Below are 25,686 nucleotides of genomic sequence, written 5' to 3'. Positions count from 1 at the left end.
GGCATAAATAGAAATGAGTAATGGCATACAGTGCTAAATGTGAGGACAAGAAGCAATGCAAACTCGGGGCACAGAGTGGGCAGGAGCTGATACTTTAAGTGGGATGGTTGTCCAGGCCTCTCTCAGATTCTAAGATGGGGACAACTGAGCAGTGATCAGTGTGGAGTGAGGAGCAAACATCTGGGGAAAGAGCATTCCAGAAAGGGGGAATGGAGGGGCAAAGGTCCTCAGACATGAGGATTTCTGTGTGCTAAAAGGCAGCAAGGAGGTTGGTTGGGCTGGAGATGTGGCGGGGGACCAGATTGCCAGGGCTTTGTAGGTAATGGTAAGGGTTTTGGTTAAATGAGAGAACAGGTTTTTGAATTTAGCTTCTTCTCCTTCCTCTCTCCCCTGCTACCAAAAAAAAAACTGTAGTGAGATTTTTAATATAATAGTTAACAATAGTTTGTGCTCTATTGATTTTAAAAATAGACAAGATGGTTCTTATCTGTGGTATTATTTTTCTAGGTGCCAAATTTCTTGTGACCATTTGGAAGGTACACTCTAGAGATGTTGATTCAGATGTTTGTGCAATCACCCTGTTAAAATAAATCATGTCACCTCTTCCCTTCCCTTCCAATTTCTGTTAGGGGTGTGCTTCAGTCCTGGCAAGCAAACCTGATGACCAACATGGCTGGAATTAGAATAAAGTTTCTGGTTGAGAGGGTGAGGGACTGTTGAGAAAAGTGAGAAAGAGAAACCACCAGGGAAGAGGGGTCTTGAAGTCAAATATGACCTCTAGGATTAAACACTTAACCTTTTAAAAAGAAACTTAGAACTAGTTAGGAGACTCTGAGTGATGTGATTGGCCTTGGTCTGTGGTTTTTGTAAAATTCCATCAGATCACCAAAGAGTATGACATTGGACAGGGGCTAAGGCCATCTGGACAAAAGGCCGGTACACATTGGTTACCTATCTAGTTGCAGAGATTTCTGAAATCTTACTTGGTCCACCAGGGCCCCCCAGAAGATCTGACCCATTTAACATGGGATTTGAAGGAAGAAAGAGCCTGTGGATAAATTATACCCTACATGCCACTCTCTAACACAGTTCAGGAAGTGAAGTGTGCCATTCGATGAGGCTCTGAGGTATAGCAATCTGAGGTGTGGGCTTTGGAACTAGTTAGGCATAGGTTTGAGTTCTGAACTGCCTGCTCTGCTGCTCAGGTAAGTTAAATATCAGTGGTTCTCAGTTTTCCCCTCTGTAAAATGGGGCTAATACCGATGCCTTCTCCCATGGAATTGGCCTGAAGATTAAATTTGATGGAGTGAATAGCAAGGTGCTTGGCACACAGTAAGCACTCTGTATGTGGAAATGATTGTAATACTGGACTGGAAAATAATATGCTTCACGTGTAGGGCCAGAACATGCCCAAAAGTGTAAAGGGAGCTGAGAAGTATTCATCAAGTGTGATTTGCTCAACAAAACATAGGGTCTTGATATTAATGTAGGAATCTGAAAAGAGCTGTCCATTGGCTAGTATTCCCTTGGTCTGTAGAGCTGAGAGAGGAAATTGCTGGACTGCTGGGATAGCTGTAATGATTCAGAGAAAAGTGGAGAGGGTGGAGGTGGCTTAAGCAGAAAGAACCAGCAATTAAAATGAATTTTAAAGCCACCTGGAGCTCAGACAGAAGTCCTCACTGGCTGTCTCCATGGGCCTCCTTCTCTCCTCTAAGGCTGTTTGGGTTACTGTTCTGTACTAACCACCTCCCACAACATACAGCTCTTCCTGTCTTCCTCTACCTCCTAGCCTTGTCCTTTCACACATACCTCTCTCCTTTCCTTGTTTTCCATTCTTTCACCCTTTTTCTCTCTCCTCGTTTCCTTTCTCTTTCATCTTTTCTCCTCTGTCTTGGATCTGGCAAGACCCTGGCAGGCACTAAACACAGGCTTGCCCAGAGGAAAGTGATTTCTCAACCTTGTGCAATGTGACCATGAAATCTTCCAAAGGGCTGGTGGAGACAAAGAGGGACAGACTCTGCTCCTGCAACACCCAAAGCTGTACTGAGATGGAAACATGCAGTGGCCCTGACCTAAGGACTAGCATCATCTCTCCAAACAGAATCAGTGAGAATAACTCTGTTCCTCACGCCCTCCCCGCTCCCAGCCACTATCTGAGTCCTGAGTATCCAGCTGTACTCCAAGACCTGCCAGGACAGGGTACGCGCTAGATCTCTGCTCCCACTTCCCTCCTCCAAATATGCCATCCACCAAATCAAGAAAATTAATACATTTCAAGCAGTGGCACTTTGGGCCGGACTTCAGTTTTTTGAGATTTCTGGAACAAATACCCAAACAAGCAAGACCTGCTTCCTCTACCAATTCCTTCCAAGAATATACAAAGCTCTCTTAAGCCTAAATGCTATTCTTTATTATCTAGGCTACCCAGATCCTGTCTCTCCATTAAATTTGAGCTTCTGTGTGGGTTTGCTATTAAATGTATTAATTAGGATTACTTTCAGCTGCAAATAGCATAAGCTCAAAATGAACAGTGTTTGAAACAAGACACAAATCATTTTTACTTTGACATAAAGGACAGCTGGGGGTAGATATTATGGGTCTGGTGCAGAAGCTTCATGGTGTCATCTGAGTCCCAGGTTTCTTCTCCTTTTTTTTCCTCTAGAGCCATTACTGTGTTGCCCTTTGGTCTAAAATAGCTGCTGACATTATAGCCATTTCATCTCTATTCCAGCAACAGGAACTGAGAAAGGGAGAATGCATGCTGAAATAGATAACCAACAGTTTCTGTCGCCATTCTTGGCACTTCTCTATTTTTCTTTCTTTTCCTCTGTTCAGACGTCCTAACCTATGAGAAATCATAGCAAATTGTGTTCTTATAGCAAACTGTATGTATTGTGTTTAAGTTATTCATTTAAATTAATAAACCTTTAATATGTCCTTATGATAAATCCCAGCACCTAGCTCAGTATTTGACATAAAGAAGAATAACAGAAGGTGGTTTCTCTAAAGATCAATAGGGGCTTATACATACACAAATAATTATGATGCAAAGTAAACCTTTGAAACATGTGTCAACCCTGGCCATAGGAACACAGAGGATGGTTAATTAGAACAGAGAGTGAGAAGGACTTATTAGATGGCAGCACACCCCACAGAGGAAAACATTTGAGCAGGGCTTTGAATGATATACAAAATTCTGCCAAGTGGAGAAAAGAGAGAGCACTTTCAGGACAGAAGGAATTCTTTATACAAATGTAGTAAAGGGCAGAAGTCCATGCATTACTGGACTGGTCAGTTCTCCTGTTTTGACCATGTTCAAGATACATGGGTTGAGTGGCAGGAGATAATGGGCAGCTTATCAAAGAGACCTTGTAGGTATGCCAAAGAGTTTGAAATTCTTGTATTCCAGGAATTCTTGAATGTAAATTCACCTAACTCCACTCATTGTACTCATTAAAGATGCACATTTTGTGCTTCCCTCTCCCAGAAATCCTGATTCCATAGGGGTTTCATTTTTAACAAGCACCCCAAGTAATTCAGGAATTCCCAGCATGGCAGTTCGACAGCCAGGAACCAGTGTTGAATTTAAGCAGACACAGGAGATAATTTAACTTAGATTTTAGGGAGGTCACTCCAGTAGTGGTATAGAGGGTGGCATTTTGGGTGCCAAGAATGCAGACAGGAGACCTGTTAGGCAGCTGTTGTGATTTTTCAGGCCAGAGGTAATAAAGGTTGATTACAGGGACTGACAGTAGAAGTGGAGGATGCTTATAGATTCATTTTAGAAGTGTAAGTGCCAGGACTTGATGGCAGTAATTGTGATAGATTGAAAGAAAGAAAAAGTTGAAAATAGCTCAGGTTTTTAAGCTTAGATGACCTAGCAGATGGTGAGGCTACTAAACAAGTTAGAGAAAAGAAAGGAAGGCATGAGGATGGGAAGTAAAGGGTTCCATTTGAGGGCCAGTCAAGCTGTGGATGCCTGGGGGTGCTCCACATTTTTCCTCGTATTATAGTATATGTACACACACACACACACACACAATTTCATCTCTCTTACTATCTTGCAGACTCTTCCAGGGCATGGATCTGACCTTGGTAATTGGTATATGCCTTACTTTGCCTGGAATATGGCCAGTTAGAACTGAAGGTGAGGAGGCACCTACAGAATAGGCAATAGGCACATGTCTCCTCTTCACCTACTTCTCTGAAGGGAAAACTAGTATGACATGGTGAAAGGTGAACTTTACTTCTGAAATAATGAGGCAAATCATGCTTCTATTTGAATCTAAAAGAGATCCCCATTTTTAATCAAAAGAGGAGACATGATCACTTGGGAAAATATGGCCAGTCATAGTATGTCAATCATGCCATCCCTTTGGTGCTGCTGTGCATTGGTATGCTGCTAGGCTGCCCACACGAACTTGCTTCCCACATGTGTTCTTGATTACACAAATTCTTATCACTTCACATACACATTTTATCTTCTTTTTTATTTCTTTGATTTGGGGGCCATGACTGATTGTGATCTTTTTCTGAAAACGAATTCTTTGAACATGATAAACAAGTCTTTAAAAAAAACTATATCAATTTCTCAAACATATTTTATTCCAGCAGACATCCCCCCCCACTTCTTTCTTTTCTATTCCATCTACTAATATCTTTTCCCTCACCTGCTTCAGACTTTCTAGGAGAAGCTGGACAGGAGTCATTAATATTCCTGTTAGTAGAAACAACCACTGCATTAGAGAGAATGGTGAGAGTTCAGTACTAAGGACAGTGACAAAGTGGTTGCGAGACTTAAGATTTCCCCTTCACACTTGAGAGGTGATGTGTGTAACAGACGTGTTCCAGAAATATTTAGAAAGCTGCAAATATGAGAAGAGTTAATTAATACGCATTTTAGTCAAATTCAGGTGAACCTGTCAATGTGAATATCACACTGGCTCTCTCCACTTTATGTGCATAACTCTTATGTTCCTTCTTACAGGTAATAGAAAAAAATGTTGATCCTCAAACAATGCTGTTACCATACCTGAGGAAGAAGCGTATCCTTTGCTTTGAGTGTGTATGTCTGTATGTGTGACTGGCTCTGATATCCTCACCAGGTGATATTTCCAATATATTTTAAGGGCTATGCTGAATCAGATTCTCTATTTTTACAGTTTTATTATCTTTTTTGAGAAAGTCCTACATCTTAGTGTTGCAAGCAGTGCACAACTGTGATGTCAGGTGATGAAGTTCTTTCTAATATCTCTTTTGGCACTAAATGTATTGTATAAAATGGAGAAAATAGCAATGGGAATTGAAGCAAATGTTAAAAGGGTTTGGTTAAGGATCGTTTAGAATTAAGTCACAATGCTGACATTCTCCTTTCAAGGACTAGTCATCATGCCCAATAAAAAAGGCACAGAAATCTTCTGAAATGAAATTAAAGAACAATGGATAAATTAAGCCTTGAAATGTTACTTTAGAAAACTTTCTAAATAAAAGTCATCTAAGGAATGGATTCTTAAGCTACTGTGCATGAACTCCAGTGGGCTCCCAGAGGTCTGTATACCCAACTAAATTATATGCAAAATTATGTAACAGTGGGAGTTTGTATGCTTTTCTTCCCCAAAGAGAGTGAAATTGCCAAAAGAGTACACAACTGAAAAAGTATCAACAATTATCTTTTGAAGTCATTCAAGATCTTTGACATAAAAACAATGAACACCAGTTTCCTGGTTATCCATGGTACCAAAGTGTAATATTTAAGATTTAATTCACTTATGAGAGACAGAAAATCCCAAATAGCAGTAAACAAGATAGGACATAGAAGTTTATTTCTCCCTCATTGTGTTAGTACAGGTTCTCTGGGAAGCAGACACCAAAAAATGGCATTAAATGTGTAAGGATTTTATTAGGTGAAATGCCTGCGTGAAAGGAAATAGGAAGAGAGCCAGAGAAAGCTTAGGGATCTTTTAGACCCATAATACAAACAAGTCAGATCTGCAAAGAAGAGAGGAAGGGAAGGTTGAGTGGAAGGGTCTTAGACAGCTGTGCAGTCTGAGAATGTTCAACAGAGCCATTCAGGCTGGTGGACAAGGACTCGCATGACTCCCCATAGCGCTGAGCCATTAGTGGGGAGCTACCCATGGGAGTCACGATCCTAATGAAAATGGGGGTGGTAGATTTCAAAGGGCAGCTGCTGAGTCTCTTGGTCAATCACCCTCCCTGTTGAAGGAGGTCTGCGAGACACATTCTCATGGTTGTCACACTCACAGGAATCCAGAGGTAGGTAGACCAGGGCTAATAAAGCAGTGTGACAATGTTACCAGGGAACCAAGTTCCTTATGTCTTCCCCCTACACCTTCATAGGCATGCAGCTTTCTCCTCATGGTCAGGGATGACGAACTGAGGTCAAGCCATCATATCTGAATTCTAGCAAACAGGTGGAAGTAAGAGATGAAGAAAGGGGACATTCCTCTCCTTTTAAGAACATTTCTCCCCTGGAAGTCTTACACAACACTTATGCTTACATCCCACTGGCAGCATTGTTAATGACCGCACTAGCTGAGGAGGCTAGGGAAATTTATTTTTTATTCTAGGCAACTATGTATGTAGCTAAAAATTGGGGTTTCTATTACCAAAGAAGAATGGAAAAGCAGCTACTGGGGAATAATTAGCAGTTTGTGCCACTGAGAAGCAGAGAAATATGGGAAACATGAATAATATGACACAAATTTTCCAAAAATTATTTGTAACTTGACATTTACTTTGTGTGTCATCAAAGACACAGATATGGATGAGAACACATAGGCAATGTACTCATACATTCAAATATTCAAGTCCCTATATGTATAAACTCTTATTTTTTTAGTTAGTCTCTATTTTTAGTAATCTGGGGTCCAGTTGTTTTGAAAGGAGGAGACTATAACACATAAATGGAAATCAAGAATTTACAAGATTCTAATAGTAGCTAAGACATGCATGCATCATTTGATTAAATGTATTGAACTTAACTATGCATTTAAGAGTCTTTGATGGTATTCTCCTCTAAGGTCAGAGCTGTTCTAGAAAAAGAATTATGGAAAACATTATCTTTAACTGTGCTTTTTCCAGTCCGACTCACAGGAACTAAGTATGGCTGTGGAAGTGGAGGCTGTGGTGCCTGCACGGTGATGGTATCACGATATAACCCCATTACCAAGAAGATAAGGTACCTTGCAATAAAGTCCAGATATGGTTGGGTTTTTGTAGTTTTGAACTTTGTTTTGTTCCCTCCTTTGGTAAATATGTATTGAGCACCTGTATGTGACAGGAACTGTACTAGGCAACAATAAACAAGAAAGACATAGTCTCAGGAATATGAATGGGTTAGAAAAAAATGTACCACCGATGAGGATAACATATTGTCAAAGAATTCCCTGTTGAAAGTTGAAAGGCTGTCCAACTCCCTGTGCTGTCTGGGGAAGAAAGGAAGAGTTGAAATAGCAGTGAAGAATAATGCCATCCTCACACTTTTATATCATACTACAGCCGACTAACTTATCTCCTTGCTCTTGCCCTAGCACCCATGTAGTGAATTCTCCATTCATCAGTCAGAGTCATTTGTTTCAAGTTTAAATCAAATCATAGCACTCTTGAAAATCACCAATGGCTTCCCATTACATTTAATATCTTCTCTTTTGTTTGATATTTATCGTTCTTGAGGTTTGCCAAGTTTCTTTGATCTGTGGGTTAATTTCTTCTATCAACTTTGGAAACATCTTAAGCCATTCTCTCTTGCTCTCTGTCTCTCACCTCTTTGGGACTCCAATTTTGCCTATGGCAGACCACTTTACATCACTTCGCAGATTTCAGATGAGGACTGAGGATTGGAGCACTGGTGAGATTTCAGAGATGTATGTGTGTTCCACCTGCTTCCTGAGCTCTGGGAGACATCTTTCTGTTTTACAGCTTTGCTGCCCACTTATTAGGTCACTGGGGAGTTATCTTTGCTGTCCTGCCTCACTTTCTATGCTTTGAGAGATTTCTTGCAGCCACACCACCCTGCCTTTAGCCTCTGGAAGTTGGCAATTGCTCTATGCCATATAAAGCCTGTAATTTTCTCTCAGTTCTCCTGCTCCCCCAGTTTTCCTTTTCTAAGAGCTGATGTGCCTGAAGAGTTGCTTTCAGTACTCCTCCCCTGCTTCCGTTTTTAGGATATTACCTCCAGCACTCAGTGAAATCTGGTGGGGGATGAGTTTGGCAATGGTGCAGTCCAGCTTTGTATTATAATGTGCTGCACCAGTGCACATGTGACTATTCAAAGTTGCTTGAAAATTAGTGTGGTTTCTCCTTACTCCTGTCTAAGGCAGAGCCCTCCTTGTCTGTCCATTTCAGTCAGAAATGAGAAGAGCTCTGCCTCCTCTCTCTTATGAATGGCTTGTACTTAATGGAATTTAGTTCATCTAAGTTTATTTATATTCTCAAGATCTGATGCATATTTTAAAAACTATGATTATGTAACTTATATGGCTTGTTTGGGTTTTTAGAATGAGAGTGAAGGTCTTTTACAACTTTCTACATCTTAACTGAAAGCTCCATGCCTTTGAATCAATATTTGAATTCCTGGCCTTTACTCTGAAAATGTACCATTGTGTCTCTCAACCTTCAATCCTATCATTCCTCCTGTATTTGCTATGCTGCAGCCTTCCTGGCCTTTTTCTGTTCCTCCTTTGGTCCCTAATATCCCAAGCTCAGTCTTGCCTCAGGGCCTGTGCATGTGTTGTCCCTCTGCCTGGAATGTTTTCTCTCATAACCTTTTATATCTGGCTCCTTCAAATAATTCAGGTTCCAGCAAAAACATTAAATTCTCAGCTCTCTATGATCACCTCTTACATAGCAATGCCCCACCTCACCTCTGCAACTCCCTATTCCCTTAGCTTATATTAATTTATTCATTGCAATTCTCACCATCTCAATTTATATACATATGTATGTATTGCTTATGTACATATGTATTGTCTATCTTCCCTCAACTAGAATATGCAGTCTACAAGGGCAGGGATTTTGTCTTGTTCACCAATGAATCCTAACGCCTGGAACTCTGCTGGGCACATAGTAGGCACTCAATAAATATCTACATTTATTTATAAATATGTAACAGTCTTCCAATCTTTCTTTTGTGTGTGTAAGTTTGAACGCATACTAGAAACCTGTATATTTTGTTTAATTTCTCATTAATATCTTCTCAAAATAATAAAAATAATTTTAATGGCTGTGTATGTTCCATTTTGGGGGTTTACCAAAACCAATCCCCAAACAGTGATCACTTAGACTTTTTCATTATTATAAACAGTGCACCAGTGAGCATTCATATATATATATATATATATACATATATATATATGTATATATATATATATATGTTTATGCTTATTTCTGTGTCTGTTTCTTTATGATACATCCATAGAGGTAGAAATGCAGGGTGAAAGAGTATACGCATCTTAAAGCTTTTTATGCCTTATGGAGAACTGTCTCCCAGAAGAGCTCTCTAATTTACATTCTTAGCAGTATGAGTTCCATTTTCCAAAAGCTTTGCTAATAAGGCCTATTAGAATTTTAAAAAGTTTTTGTCATTTTTTTACTAAAATGGTGTTTCTCATTGCTTAATTTGAATCTCTTGATTGTTTTTGAGGTTGAACGTTTGTTACATGCAATTATTGGCCATTTGTAGTTCTTCTGGTGAATGAGAACATTTTAGGAGTCATTTTGAGTTGGACATTTTCTAGCAGTTGGTTTGTGGGATTGAGGAGTTCTAAATCCCACACCCTACATTTTCTTCTGAAGCACAATATCAAATTCACTTTCTTGCTGAACCTCTGGTCCAGCTTCTGTTTGGAAGATGGAATACACTCAGGGTGATTGGTCACATGTGACTAGAGAAGAGAACATCAGCTCCTCACTCAAGAGAAAAAACTAAGTGGGAACTGTTCTGGAGTTAGAATTAGGAAGCCTATTTTGAATCCTGTCTCTGATACTTCAGCTGTGACCCTGAACAAATCATTCAGACCCTCAGATTCTACTTCTATAAAATGATTATGACTTAAAAGACAAAATGTACATGCAAAGCCTGGGACATTGTACAAAACCTGCCATACTGAAGGTGCTCAGTGAATATATGTCCCCTTTCCCACTGGATATAATGTAATTTGTGTGTTTCTTTGCATTCTGAAGACATTACCCAGCCAATGCCTGTCTGACTCCCATCTGTTCCCTGTATGGCGCTGCAGTCACCACAGTAGAAGGTATAGGAAGCACCAAGGCCAGGATTCATCCTGTTCAGGTGAGGGCGTGCTTCTTCCTCATGGGATTTCTGTGCTTTGAAAACTGCGCTGAGTCCCATGGAGCAATACAGCGGAGAGGCCTGGACCTGCTGCTTGGTCACTACCAACAGATTAAACCTGGGATGTGTGGGTGTTCTATGACTGACTTCTTGGAAGGGTGCTTTTGGAAGACTAGAGGACTTTTCCTTTTTAAAGAAAACCCTGACATCACTGGGTTTATTTTCTATGTTCTAATTAGATGAGACCTGTCCATCTAACATCTTCTAAAGTCAAAGAAACAAGATTCATGTGCTTTAAGGAATATGATTTTGTTGTTTCTTTATAAAGTGGAAAATGAACAACATGATTTTAAACCTGAATGAAAATCTCAGGTACCAAAAAGATTTGTTAAATTTAGGCCTTGTTCAGAAAACAAATAATAAGAATTGTCAATGAATTTTGAGGTTCTTCTGACCAGGTGGCACCTTGTTAGAACTTTGCCTCAAGTGAAAGGGTACCTCCTAGTTCTTTAAATTATTCATACATCACTCATTAAAATGTTGATGCTACTTGTTTTTAATCTGTGTTAATGAGGGTCACTTATGAGGAATGGGCGCAACAGGGAAAAAACGGGCGCAACACTGAAAATGGCCAAACTTCGAATGCTCTGAACTTGGAGGGATCTTGGGTTCTGTTTATTTTCCATGAAACCTCATTGCCTGGAGGGAGCAAATTCTGCCTGGATACCCTTGTGAGACTTGGCTGTCCGCAGGCATGCAGGCACCCCCTTTAATTTAGTAACTGCTGCTCTTCTATTGTGGCAGTGTAGCCAAGACAGCTTCCAACATGGAGTTGTACCTTTGAAGTTAGACGTCTAAGAGAAAATGCAGGGAAGAAAAAGGGTTGGAAGAGAAACAAAGGCAATGTTTCCTTCTTGATTGTTCTCTGGGTTGATGATGGCATTTTGTAAACAAACTCCTAGGTGCTAATCATTAGGGCAGTAGTGGGCAGCTCGAAGGCACTTGGGAAATACTTGGAGTATTTTTTTGTTTTCTCAACTTGAGTGCAGTTTGGTTCATTTTTCTGAAGGTCTGGAAAGGGAGCAACCTTTATCTTAGTGATTGCCGTCCTGGACTACATACTGAAACCACCTGGGAATCTTTTAAAAATTTGTCTGTCCCCCACCCCCAGAGATTCTAAGTCAGTTGGTCTGAGGGTGCTGCTTGGGCTTTTTGGAAATTTCAAAGCTCTCCTGGTGATGCTAAAAGCTGAGAACCTTTAATGAAGCTCAAAAGCTGGTGAGGACCAGTACCCACAGCCATCTAGCCCAAGAAAAGGAGGCACTAGAATGAGAAGAATTTCCTGGGCCTCTTTTCCAATTTTAATGTGTAAACGAATTGCCTGAGGAAAATGTAAAAAATGCATGTAAAAAATGCAGTAGATCTGGGGCAGGGACCAAGATTCTTCATTTCTAACCACTCTGTGCTTCTAGGAGAGGATCGCCAAGTGTCATGGCACACAGTGTGGGTTCTGCACCCCTGGGATGGTGATGTCCATCTACACGCTGCTGAGGAACCATCTGGAGCCCTCTCTGGATGAGTTAACCGATGCCCTTGGTGGTAGGTTATATGTGTGTGTGCTTTTATTCTTATATAATGATGATGATGAGAGCAAATACTGGACCTCTGGCACCTACCACACAGTGTATTAACTACCATATAAAGGTGATCTCACTCTTTACAGTCACTTTATAAGATAGTCATTGTTATTATTTTCATTTCTTACCTGGAGGAACTGAGGTTTAAGAGAAAGTAATTTATTCCATTATGCCACCAATAAGTGGAGGAGTTGGTTTGTTCAAATCAGTATTCAACCAAGATCTGCACATTCTACTTGGCTATGTTTCTTAGGTCTTCCTTGGTCTATAAGTCTCCTCCCTTTTTAATTGTTTGCTTATTTTTATACATTTTACAGAGCCATTTTATTTATTTATTCTCAGAAACAGTCCAGTTTCTCCACATACCATTCTCTCCAACAACTCTCTCTTTTCGAGTGGGTACTCCCAGGACCATTTTAAATGACAGAGTGCTCTTGACAAATACAACATGAAATCAAGCAATTGAGATCTTCTGGTGATACTAATTCCAAATATTAACTGTCTTTATCCAATCTAGAATGATTTTATCAAGTTTGGGAGCTCCGTGTGTATGGGTGGAAGGGATATTCATTAACAAGATTCTAAACAATTAAAAAAAAAAATAGCCTCCAAATCCTACTTTTGGTGAAACAGAAGTATTGAAATCATTACCTCCATGGCTCTGTTTGTCTTTGTCTCCTGACTCCCAAAGACCTGATTTTTCTGCCAGAGAACATGAGGCTAAAGCTCACGTCTCCAGCTCCTCTGCACATATGGAAGACCAGAGCCCACAGAAGTAGAAAGGAGAGACACAGTACATAAACTGCCTTCTGCCTGATTTCCTTTGGGTCTCATTATGCACTTGATCTCATGGCTATTTGCAATGTGTGCAAGCGACAAAGGTTCTCAGATTCTAGGGTGCTTAAGACTTACATGGGGTATTTGTAAAGAATGAAAATTGCTGGAACTCAACCCCAGGGAGCTTGCCTCAGTGGCTTCGTTGGGGGTGACTGTGGGATATGGAGCACTGTGAGAGAAACACTGGCCTAATGATTTGTTGTAAATAAATTTTGTGCATGGTTGCTCCCAATATTGAATAATTACCTTTGGTACTACATAATGCCTTTGGTCTTTCTATCAACTGCAGCTTAGCTCTTGAATGTGGTAGTAGACCAGGAATTTTTGGCTTATAATCACTGTGTTCTTTGAACATCTACAGCAAGGAGAAGATACTAAAACTATTTGCAGAGATAGACTATAAACAGCTGGATTGTTAAACTATATCACAAGACTCAACCAAATACTCCAAGTTACCGATGAAAAAATCTGACTTTGCAGGTTAGGTGGACTGAACTGTCAAACAGGGCTTTCTTCTTGGATGGGGTCCATCATGCATGTGGCCCACTGTGCCTCTTCCAAGGTTGCTTGAGTAATGGAGTTGGGCCTTTCTCCTTCAGGTAACCTGTGCCGTTGCACTGGATACAGGCCCATCATAGATACCTGCAAGACTTTCTGCACAGTAAGTTGAAAGGAATACATCATTGAGTATATTTTTTCCCCAAGGAAACAAAACAGTTGGGGTGTTAAGTGTGATTAGGGAACAGCCACTGTTACTAATACAGGGCTACTTCTTATCTCCTATTGTTATCTTCCTATTGTTTGTTGTTTGCCCTTGGACAGGGTGCCTGCTCTCTCTCTCATCAAGCATGCCTGCTAGGCACATGGTGAGCACCTAAGCACTTTGGTATTGGCTGTGGATCATGGTTCCAAGAGGTCTTTCCTGATCTGTTCATCTGGCTCAGGTGCCCTGCCCTCGTGCTACCGGCAGCCCTCTGTGTATACCACTGTCACAGCCCTGGTCCCACTGTGGTGTCATTGCCCATTTGCTCATCCGTCTCTTCACCAGCTGCTGGGCTGCTTGACAGCCGAGGCTGTGCATCTTGATGGCTGGTCACCATACACTGAGGAGCCACTTAATATTTGTTGAGTGAATAAATAAACAAGCAATAATGAAATGAGGGACATAAACTTGCCCTGTGGAGTAACCTATGAAATCAGTATATAATAAATAAGAACCAAGTGATAATAACAATACTAGTTAATATATATTGTTAATAAAATTATTAACAAACATTGTTAATATTTATTGCTGTGTGCCAGACTTTGTTATAAGATCTTTGCATATTTTAAGTTGCTTAGTAATTACTGCTCAGCATCACGAATCATCAGGAAAATGCAAAAAATGGTAAAGTTGGCAAGGATATGGAGGAAAGGGAGCCCTTGTGCCCTGCCGGTGGGAATGTAAATCGGTGGAGCCACTATGGAAAATAGTATGGAGTGTCCTCAAAAAATTAAGCATAGAACCACCAAAGGATCCAGCAATCCCACTTCTGGATATATATTTGAAGAAAGTGAAATCATTGCCTTGAAGAGTTATCTCACTCTCATGTTCACTGCAGTATTATTCACAAGAGCTAAAAATGTGGAAATAATCTGAGTATCCATCAACAGATGAATAGATAAATATGTGTGTGTGTGTGTATGTGCATACACCAAAAAAGACCCCAAATAGCCAAAAATATATATGTCCTACCTCTCTATCTACACACTACAATAGAATATTATTCAGCCATGAGAAAGTAGGAAATCCTGCCATTTACAACACGAATGAATCTAGAAGACATTATGCTAACTGAAATTAGTCAGAGAAAGAAAACTGCTGTACGATCTCACTTATGTGTGAAATGTGAAAAAGAAAAAAAAAAGCTGAACTCGTAGAAACAGAGTAGAATGGTGGTTACCAGGAGCTGGGTTCTGGAAGAGATGGAGAGATGTTGGTGAAAAGGTACAAGCCTTCCATTACAAGACGAATAAGCTCTGGGGATCTAATGTACAGCACAGCGACTATAGTTAACAATACTGTGTTGTGTACTTGAAACTTGCTAAGAGAGTAGACCTTAAATGTTCTCAGCATATACACACACAAATAGTAACTATGTGCAGGAACCGATGAGTCATTTAACTTGATCATGGTAATCATTAGCAGAATAAATATATGTCAGATAATCACACTGTACACTTTAAATATATAGTTTTATTTGTCAATGATACCTCAATAAAGCTGAAAAAGAACACTGAGTAGAACCAGCTACAAATTCTCAGTTATTTGTTTTTTTTACCCACTAGACTTCTGGCTGCTGTCAAAGTAAAGAAAATGGGATTTGTTGTTTGGATCAAGGAATAAATGAATTACCAGAATTTGAGGAAGGAAATAAGGTCAGTGAAATGTAAATTGTTTTATAACGTTTTCTCAGTACATGAGCAGAGACCAGCTTAGTTCCAGGAAGAATAAATAACTGCTCAGGTTGACTAATTTGAGGTATGTAAACACATCCCCTCTCCCATTCTCACTCCATCTCTATTAAAAAAAAAACACCCACAAATACATGCAAACCTTCCTAACAGCTTTATCCCTCATGCCAGATATTACTCTCATTCAAGTACAGCTTCTTATAGGAGGGAAAACACATTGATCCCTTAATGTTTCTTAGTTTTAAAAAAGTGTTTTGCAAGTCTTTTTTCAAGGACCAGAGCAAAGCGGAGATGTCAGGGAAATGGAAGAACAGACGGAGGGAGTAGTGATGGGAAAGGTGGCTGTCCAGGGAAACATTCTTGTTCTCAGCTGTATCTGGGGCTGCTGCCTACCCTGCCTCCTCTGCTTTCCCAAGACCCCGAGAGAATGCTCAGGCCATTGAGGGCTTTGCAGGCCCATTGATATCTGCAGTGAGTCGCTAGTGACCAGGTCTGTGTTAAAGCCTGTGACTTAGAACCTAGAGCCTGTGGCTGGCCAGTGGCTCTTATTTTTTTTGTCCGCTCTATGTCTATCTTCTTTTGATCTCATTCCGAAAAGGATTTAAAGTAGAGTCATCTGATGGCAATAACTTCTGTACTCTCTCTTTTTAAGACAAGCACAAAACTCTTCTCAGAAGAGGAGTTTCTGCCACTGGATCCAACTCAGGAATTGATATTTCCTCCAGAGCTCATGGTAAGGCAATGTTGAGCTTGTCCTAGCGGAATTCGTGGTGAAATGCCAGGGAGGGTGTTTGCTTCTGGATCCTCTCAAAAGCTGACTAGAACTAAGTCATATCCACCTCTCATCCTTAGCCCAAGCTCTAAAGAGTCTGGGACCAAGGGGAGATGGGGAAATAAGAGTAGAGTCACCAAGAGGGGACACTTGACTGTAAGAAGCAGCAGATAGTATCTATAAAACAAAAGTCATGAAACAACATCAACTTGTAGATGTAGATGCGTTTTCTACTTCTGGTTTTGCTGAAGTTCTTCCTTAGAATGATTTGACAAAATTAAGCATGTTTAAATATTTTTAAACTTTGAAATGAATTCTTTTGAGATAGAAAAGCACCAAAAGAAGGTATATGGGAACAGTCTTTAGAAGAAATAAAATATTTTTGTACTTTTCATCTGAACTCTAATTTCTTGCTAGTAAAGCTCTACTCTTAGGTCATTTTTATTTTATTTTTGAAGACCTCCATTTCCTTTCTCTGTTCCTACAATGATAGAGCAGAAGCAGACAGAAATGATGATCTTGAATCTCTATTGTTTTTTCAATAGATAATGGCTGAGAAACAACCACAAAGGACCAGGATTTTTGGTGGTGAGAGAATGACATGGATTTCTCCAGTGACCCTGAAGGAACTGACAGAAGCTAAAGCCAAGTATCCTCAGGCCCCTGTTGTCATGGGGAACACTTCTGTGGGTATGTAGAACCCCAAGACCTCTTATAAGGAAACTGAGGAAAATGCGTTTGGGGGAAAGAACCTCATATATTACATGTTCTCTGGAAAAACGGTCTGAAGTAGCACTTTTAATTATTAAGACTTTACTTCCTCAGCTTTGTTCAAAGACTTCCACAACTTCCATTATGTAAGTAAATTCCTCTTGCGCCTAGTCAGAGCAGGGCAGAGTTAGACCCAGGAAGACTGCTCCATATCAATCCAGAAGCAGCAGTTCCAGGGACGGCATCATGTCTGACCATGTGCAGATGGATCTGGGGCTCGTATTTGAAATTGCCCTTTGCTTCCTCTCTTGGTGTTGTATCAGTAGGTATAACACAGTTTGCTTATGTGGAAGTTACAGGGCCCTTCTACTGTGCCCATCATAAACTCAGTTAGATTGTCTACCTCTCTGATTGCCTACCCATAGAATCTTCCCAAAGAGATTCTGAGTATGCCACAAATTGTTTTGGACTTGTCAGCCAAGTTCTAAAGCTGACAAGGCTGAAGAGTCCTTGAAGTTTGGGGAAGGTCCATCTGGCCATTCTTGGTGTGTGTAGTCTGGTAATGAACAGACCAATAACAAGATATGTAACTGTTAAATATTTAAAGATATTACTTATAATCACAATTTCAAAATTTGTTTTCTTTTCTAATCCCTTAGGGCCTGAAATGAAATTTAAAGGCATCTTTTACCCAGTCATAATTTCTCCTGATGGAATTGTAGAATTGACTGTTATGAACTATGCCTCTAATGGTGAGTTCTTACAGTCCCTGTTTTCTTAGTTAATATGCATTAATCAGTGTATTTCCTTTGCCCAATAGACAAGCAAAAAAGAATTGTTCCTAATTTTAATATACCGAGAGATTCTCTGTTAAGAATGACAATATTCTGGATGAGTCTCAGGGAAGAATTCTCTATAGTTACATGAATAAGATACTAATTGTCTAAATAGTCATATTTTTACTGAAGAACTTTGATGACTGCCATATCACAAAAATGTAACAGCTATTCAGTAACGGGTACTGTGATAAGTACTGGATAGAAGATAAACAGAACATAGTCTTTAGGGAGCAAAGCAAGTGTAGGTATTAAGCCGTTTAGACTGGTTTGTCCACTCACATAACAGAAATTGATTTAATAGCAATGATAACAAGCAATATAAATGTGGATTTGGAGTGTGGCTCTGTAGTTGAGTTCTTGACAATGTCAAATATTAGCTGTAAGAATTTAGTCAAAATCTGAATCCTAGTTTCTTCATCTGAGAAATGGGGCTATTATCTCAAATGTTTGTTAGGACTCAGGACATTCTGTGAAGAATTCAGCATAGCACTTGAACAGTGAGTGTTCAAAAAATTAGCCTCCATCACCATCACCACCACCTTTGTCACCACCATCACCAACACCTCTTGTCACCACCACCACCTCTGTCACCACCATTACCACCAATAAGCAGGGTGCTGTGTATCCAATATAAAAGTCCCATGGCTATAGCTTTGGTCTAATGGACATTTCTAGGTCAGCAGTGACCACACTGCATTATTTACAAATGATTTCATTCCAGAGCTGACCTTAGGTGCTGGTCTCAGCCTGGCTCAAGTGAAGGACATCCTGGCTGACCTGATCCTGAAGCTCCCAGAGGAGAAGACACAGATGTACCAGGCTCTCTTGAAGCATCTGAGAACTCTAGCTGGATCCCAGATCAGGAACATGGCTGTATGTATCAATGACAGTAAACTCTAGGGCACATCCCTTGGGTGACTGCCTCTGACAAACCATCATATGTTTATTATTTTGGAAAAGACAAAAAGAATAGTTCTCCAGAGCCTTGCTTAATCCTTACTTTATCAACTGTACTTTTGTAATTACATAACTGGTATGAAAATAACTCATTATTTTAAAAAGTCTTTAGGAGGCCACATTGTGAGCAGGCATCTGGATTCCGATCTAAATCCCCTCCTGGTTGTGGGCAACTGTACCCTCAACTTGCTCTCAAAAGGTAAGTGACAGCTCTTTCTTGGGGGTTATTAAACCTACTCCTAACTTTTTCCCCTCTGATTGAGTGGGACATCCAGTTTTGAAAATGGCTATTTTCTGTAGTATTAATAATTCTCTCCACTTTTCTGGATGCTAGGAAGTTGATCAGTCTGGTCCTAATTCCACACACTTCCAATGTCTTCATCTCTTTCTTTTTGAGGTCTTGTCCTAGATGTTTTCTCATATTGGCCCCCCTACACAGACAATGCTTGTGCTGGTTAACATCCTGATGTGATCTGAGTAGTGGGGAGAACTATAAGCTACTGAGAACTATTGGGCTCCTTTGCTGAGGACTCTCCAGGTGCAACATGATGTTGCAGGACCCACATCATGCAGTGTGCTCATACTTAATTTGTCACTGATGGAAGCCTATTGATGTTTTTTTCTGTTGAACAATAGTTGGGCTTCATTTTATATTTATTTATTTGAATTCTGTTTTTGAATCTAAGCCCAGGACTTTTAACTAATTTCTCTTATTCCAACTTTGTTAACAATTATTAGGAAGTTCTAATTGAAATCTTTTTTCATTTTCATTTCAAAATATGGACTAGCTTTCTATTACCTGCATTGTTAAATACCTACTCTTCATGTCATCTAAACCACAAAATTATCTTAAGGAGGAAGATATGCATTCAAGTTATAAATTTAAGTAACATCCCCTTTAAAAAGTCACATAATGAGAAATAAGTTTTGTGACATGAATATAAGCATCAAAACCTCTTAGCTTTCATTCTAAAGTCATTTTTTGTTATAGCTTTAAATGGTCCTTACCCCAGTATACTGATTAAAGAACAAAAATTATATAAGTGTTGGAAAAATAAGAATAATAAAACAACACCTCACTAGTATAAAAACCCATTATAGAAAATTTATTAATTCACTACCAAACCTGGGAGGTTTCCTGATTATAAACAAAAAATGTTTGTTGAATGACTTGATCAGAAAATCAAGAGATACACTAATATCTACTCCCTACCTATAAAGCTCAAAATGAATTATGCTGTTTGGTAAGAGAACTGCCAGTGTCCTGTTCTATGTGACAGCTGGGCTACTCAGATATTTTTATTTACAAGCAAGCAAAGAAGTAAAAAAAAAAAAAAAAAAAAGGATGATATCTAGTCTGGGTAAACACTTTTACCCATTGTAGAGTAAAAGATTTTTTAAAAATAGGAAGACTACTTCCTTTCCTCATCAGTTTCCTCCAATATTTGGTAGAATTATTTCCAAAGTTTTGAAGTTTGATTGTTAATAGGACAGATTCTAGGGAAGTGCCATTTCTATCCACAGAAGGCAAACGACAGATTCCTTTAAATGAGCAGTTTCTCAGAAAGTGCCCCACTGCAGATCTAAAACCTGAAGAAATCTTGGTCTCAGTAAACATCCCCTGCTCAAAGAAGGTAAGAATATCCTTCTTTCAATTTCCTGGTTTTACCTGTGAGCCTACAGACATCTTGTTAATTCCAAAAAATAGTGGGTTCAGGAAAGGTGCTGAATATTTATAGGGGAGATTATGAGGAATGTCAAATAATTACATTTTACTTGCACTCAGTTCTCCCCTATCAATCCTAGAATCAAGAGACCTTTGTTTCTGCCATTCCCTCCCTCTCTTTCTCTCTCTCTCCCCCCCACAGCCCCAATCCAAACTCTAAGGTTTCTATCCTACAAATTTTTAAAATTCTTTTTCCTATGAGGCTTTTCCCTAAAATATACCTCTTGATAATATACCTCTATCTATATTTTGAAGTTTAAAAAAGGTCAAAAAAATACATTTGCAGAAGAATTTAGTGGAAAGAAGAAGGGCTTTGGAGCCAGATTCGATATCGAATCCTGATTTCAATTACTAATTACTCCAGATCTTCTATTCCCCATCAAGAAATGGGAATAATCAAGTCTGTCTTGGAGGGTGTATTAGTTTTTGAGGGTTGCCATAACAAAGAACCACAGACTGAGTGGCTTAAACAACCAAAAAATATTTTTTCACAATTCTAGAGGCTTCTAAGTCTGATATCAAGGTGCCATCTGAGGCTTCTTTCCTTCTTCTGAGGTTTCTTTCCTTGGCCTATAAATAATCTCTTCTCCCTGTCTTCACATGGTTTTTGGACACATGTGTCCATAATTTCCTTCTTATAAGGACACTACTATCTTGGATGACTACCCACCCTAATTACCTCAGTTTAACTTAATTACCTCTTTAAAGACTTTATCTCCAAATAGAGTCACATTCTGGGGTACTGGGGGTTAAGACTTCAACATACTAATTTTGGGGGGCACAATTCAGCCCATAACAGAGAGTGTGACAAGGATGTATGAGGCAACATACATAAATTGCCTAGTGCATAGTTGTCACTCACCATATTTGTACATGTGCCACTTTTGCCTTCAGTGGGAATTTGTGTCAGCCTTCCGACAAGCCCAGCGGCCACAGAATGCACTTGCAATAGTCAATTCGGGAATGAGAGTCTTGTTTGGAGAAGGGGATGGCATCATTAGAGAATTATCCATCTCATATGGAGGTGTTGGTCCAACCACCATCTGTGCAAAGAATTCCTGCCAGAAACTCATCGGAAGGTATGGTATCATGTGCTTAGACTCCAAGTAATGGGGCAGCTCTTTTTGTGGTGACATGCAAGTACAAGAAGAAAAATGCTTACTGCCATTTTATTTTATTATTTTTTATGGCATGGAGTTCCAATAAAACTTTATGATTATTTTCATGGGTCCTGATTTTAGTGAATTCTGAAGTAGGTGTCATATAATCTGATTGTGTGTGTGGTCTGTATATGTGAGAGACATAGAGACAGAGACAGAGAAAGACAGAACCCATCTCCCAAAAGTACATAGGCACAGTAAGCAAAATGAGTAAATTTACATTTTTTACTATGAGATAATAATTTACCAAGATGAAAAATAGATTATGGGAGTTTGTTTTATATATATATTGCCAAATGCATTTGCTTACCTGATTTCTTATTTCTACAGGGGATACTAATAGCCAATATTTCTTGAGCATGTACTTGGTATCAGTTGCCATTTCAGAAGTAAATAGACAGCAATTGTTAAAAAGCATTAACTTGATTGAGCCAGACTGCTTGGGTCCAAATCTTGGTTCAACCCAGTTGATCCTGTGACCTCTGTCAGCTTACTTAACATTATGGCACCTCAGGTTCCTTATCAGTCAAAGGGGGATAATCGTCCCAGCTCACAGAGTGCTTGAGAGCATTAGAGTGAACACATCAAAGGTGCTTAGAACAGAACGTAGCCTGCAATAGAGGTTCTTGTGATATAGGTGTTAGTTCCTCCAGAGTGAAGGATGTGACCCAGTCGTTTCCTTCTCATGGCCACTCTATGAGAAATAGCTTCAGCCATTCCCCTGTTACAGATGAGCAAGTGGTGGGCCAGGCCAGGCGCCTGGAGAGTGGTGGACTGTCATTTGAATGTGGGACACCTGGCTCTTATTTTTTGCATTAAATTGTAGCAATTTGTCTTACGTGCTCGTGAGCCTGTGAAGTAATGAGTCCTGTCAGGCTAGGAGTCCTCTCTTTTGACTCTCACAGGCCCTGGAATGAAGAGATGCTGGATGTGGCTTGCCGGCTGGTTTTGGATGAAGTCTCTCTCCCAGGCTCGGCTCCCGGAGGGAAGGTGGAGTTCAAGAGGACTCTCATCATCAGCTTCCTCTTCAAGTTCTACCTGGAAGTGTCACAGATTTTGAAGAAGATGGTAAATGGAACTGGCCACATGGTAGCCCTCCATTCCTGGGGGCTATGGTAATACCCTACATGGAAGCAACAGCCCCCTGCCAAATAGTTGTAGAATAGGAAAGACAACCTGAATGAGAAACCCCTGGGCTTGTTGACCCCCGTCAGGCTGTCTGTTGATGCGGTCTGACTGTGGGCAAGGATTGCAAGCAGAGCACAGAGCTGTGCAGGATTTTAACACCACTCAGTTATTTTGTTTCTGACCTGCCGTTTGTCTAGATGGTGTGCAGAAAACTCGTTAATGATAAGAATTTATTTTCCCTCAGTAAAACGTTTCTTTCACTTCTGAAGGGTTATCTTCCTACATTTGGCTTTCTTCTCTGGGTTCAGTTTCGTTTTTCTCACCGATGGTGATGGCAGCCGCTCACAAGGTTATTGCGAATGGGTCATCATAGGAAAAGGGTTGAATATGGCCCCTAGTGCTTCAGAGGAACGTGACAAAGACAACCTAGTAGCTGTCTTAATAACAGTAGCACTCATCCAGGCCTGCTCTTGCCTGCTCTTCCTTAGGACAAACAATTAATTACAAGGTTCTTGGCTAGGGAGGACACAACTGAAAGAATTTCTCTGAAAAAACTTGCCAGACCCAAAGGGAACTTGAACTAACATTAATCCCAAGCCACAGCGGCTACCCAAATGTACCTGATGAATGTTCTTCATGTTGTATAGGAATTAGTACTATCATTTTAAATAAGAGGCACCAAGTTCTCTCTTATCATTGCATCTGAGGGTATTCTCTCATTACGGATGGAAACAACCAAGAACCAGCAGGGTTGTATCAAACTTTTAAGAATGGAAGCTTGAAATCAAATATAAGTGACATAATGTCACCGGGTAATCAGAAGAGAAAAAACAAAGCCAGCTGTAGACTCCTCTAATTAATTGCAAACTGATAGAATTTTTTGTGTGAATCAAGTGTATAACTTGAAGCTTCTGCCCTATAGTCTAATAACTTCTATCCTAATTCTTCTAGTCAATATTCCTCTATTATTAAAAATGATAGCTTTTGTTGGCTTTAATTTTATTAAAACTTTTTAGAGTGTAAAAATAACCATTAAGTATACTAGTAAAAGTCTTGTCGAAAGACTCAAATGACCCATTTCTGTCAGTTCTAAGTCATGTTCTCCCCGAGGCCCTGGGATGGGGCGGGGAGCTGTCCTTCCTGTGGGGCTGCGGCAGAGGCCTGGCCCTCGGCACCTCCCTCTCTCCCTGGCTGGCCAGGTCCTGCAGGGCAGAGTTGTACGCTCATTAGCAATGGTGTGCTCTGGCTCTTTTTCCTACTTTAAGTATTCCCATTCTGTACATTTTATTTACTCTGCTTCTATCTTCCTGTTTTAATTGTTTAAAAAAATGTCTTTCTCACATTGAAGAAAGCATGTGAGAGAACCCTAAGAAACATAAAGATGTTGTAAGGGACCTACTATATTCACTTGGCTTTTCATACTGCGAGGTAGTATGGACATTCTAGAATGTGTGTCCTGAAGGTCAGGGAGCTGCCTGTACTTCCCTGGTGCTCTATTTTGGGTGAGTTAATAAAATACTTCAGAGTAGAGCCACTTGCTAAGAACCATTCTATCCTTCCTTCTGAGACGGTTCTGGCATCTTTTAAGTAATTAGGATTGTTCTACTTTTCAGGACCCTGTGCATTATCCTGGCCCTGCAGACAAGTATGAGAGTGCTTTAGAAGATCTTCATTCCAGACATCACTGGAGTACATTAAAGTACCAGGTTTGTGGCATTTGTTTGTTTTTTTTAATGCGAAGGACCCGGGCTAAACCTTTCTCATCTACGCATCCCCACTTATCTCTCAGTGATTCTCAGGCTTTACAAGCCCCAGCTCCCCTGCCGGTGAACTCAGATCCTTCCTTCTTTAGTGTTACTTGCAATTTAAAAATCAAAGAAGATTCATAACTAAAATTAAAGTTACAATGGTAATTTAAATATACATATCCGTTTTTATCTTGAAGGCTGTTGTGTTTTGTTCTGTGGCCTTGTATCACTAACATGAACCAGCTGGCTAGCTTGCTGTGTGCTTTCCGCCCTTGGCGTCCTGGAAGTCAGAGCACCGCCAAAGTCAGATTCTGTGTCAGGGCCATGGATTGCTTTATTTCATTTACAGAGAAGCAGAAAACACAACCCTTGGAGGTTGAGGAAATGTAGTAATGCTTTTTTAAAAGAGCTGTTGTTTAATTTTGTTTGAATGTGGAGATACTTTGCTCCCCTGGTCCCTTCTCTCCAAGTGTTTGTGTGTGTTACATTTAGAGTTGAATCAAACTCAGTGCTAAGAGCTATGCGAACTATCCTAACAAAAGCTAGCTATTAGAACAGAATTCCTCATAGTTTTCAAATGGAATTTTCTGCCATAACATCATAAAAATAACACCTGAAGTTATCCTGTTGGTAAACTGGATAAGGTTTGATATGTTTTCCCTTGTAATTACTATCAAGAAACTTTGCCTTGAGAATTTTATTAAGTCAAGATGAAGAGGGTTTTTAAAGCATCAGCTCATTGAATCTATTGTTGGATGAAGTTACAAAAGTTTTTATGTCATAATGAACTTTGAAGTTGGTGTCTGTTCCTTGAAGTTTTGGGTTCAGTATGTTCAAAAGTTCAAAGATACCAAACTCCATTAAAAATGATCATTTTGAAAGTTAAAAACAGCTGCCATCTTCCCTGGTATTCTGCAAAACACAGTAGCTGCAACCTTCAGCCTAAAAATACCCTAACATTTTCTTGGTGGTGGAGTGAACTTCAGAAAAGATAAACAACAAATTAATGGGCATTCATATCAGCCAGAGAAAAGCTATAATATTCACATTGTTGGCTGTCGTAAAAGGGAGTTTGTTATTACAGACTTCAAGGCAAAGTTTTGGGAACAGTGCGTCTCCCACACAGAGGAGTTTTGCTCTTGTTTTTCACACACTCAGATATCCACAACTCAGCATTCATGAATGAGCCTCTTCTCCCCAAATCAGTCCGTTTGCTTTGGAAGCATTTTGAATTTGAAGGTATCACCGGTTTGAGGAGACAGCATTCTTCCATGGATTCTTTAGCCATATAATGAACAAGAACAAGTAATCAAGTGTGACCTCTTTCACCATAGATTCATCACAACTGACCACGAGAAAACATTGTTATATCTTCAGCTAAAACAATCAATTACATATTTGATTATAG

The 25,686-nt window shown here is 39.8% G+C and overlaps 1 protein-coding gene across 5 annotated transcripts in view; it reads left to right on the top strand.

Moving 5' to 3' along the window:
* LOC118933612 (aldehyde oxidase) overlaps positions 1–25,686 on the top strand; it is a 65,979-nt gene that overhangs the window by 1,880 nt on the left and 38,413 nt on the right. For 4 of the 5 annotated variants that reach the window (XM_036928126.2, XM_036928131.2, XM_036928130.2 and 1 more), the window contains 15 exons: positions 4,988–5,045; positions 7,102–7,198; positions 10,201–10,309; positions 11,782–11,908; positions 13,383–13,444; positions 15,112–15,201; positions 15,890–15,970; positions 16,555–16,699; positions 17,380–17,472; positions 18,281–18,432; positions 18,622–18,715; positions 20,041–20,150; positions 21,137–21,321; positions 22,308–22,470; positions 24,144–24,236. In XM_036928126.2, coding sequence (XP_036784021.2) covers positions 4,988–5,045; positions 7,102–7,198; positions 10,201–10,309; positions 11,782–11,908; positions 13,383–13,444; positions 15,112–15,201; positions 15,890–15,970; positions 16,555–16,699; positions 17,380–17,472; positions 18,281–18,432; positions 18,622–18,715; positions 20,041–20,150; positions 21,137–21,321; positions 22,308–22,470; positions 24,144–24,236 — 1,659 coding nt within the window. Of the gene's footprint in view, positions 1–4,067; positions 4,148–4,987; positions 5,046–7,101; positions 7,199–10,200; positions 10,310–11,781; positions 11,909–13,382; positions 13,445–15,111; positions 15,202–15,889; positions 15,971–16,554; positions 16,700–17,379; positions 17,473–18,280; positions 18,433–18,621; positions 18,716–20,040; positions 20,151–21,136; positions 21,322–22,307; positions 22,471–24,143; positions 24,237–25,686 lie in introns of all 5 variants that reach the window. The other variant, XM_036928129.2, reaches the window with a different exon arrangement.

The sequence above is a fragment of the Manis pentadactyla genome, chromosome 6, assembly GCF_030020395.1.
Source record: "Manis pentadactyla isolate mManPen7 chromosome 6, mManPen7.hap1, whole genome shotgun sequence".
In the NCBI taxonomy this organism is placed as follows: Eukaryota; Metazoa; Chordata; class Mammalia; order Pholidota; family Manidae; genus Manis; species Manis pentadactyla.
Note: the sequence above shows the minus strand (reverse complement) of the source record. Positions and strands in the feature narration are given on the sequence as shown.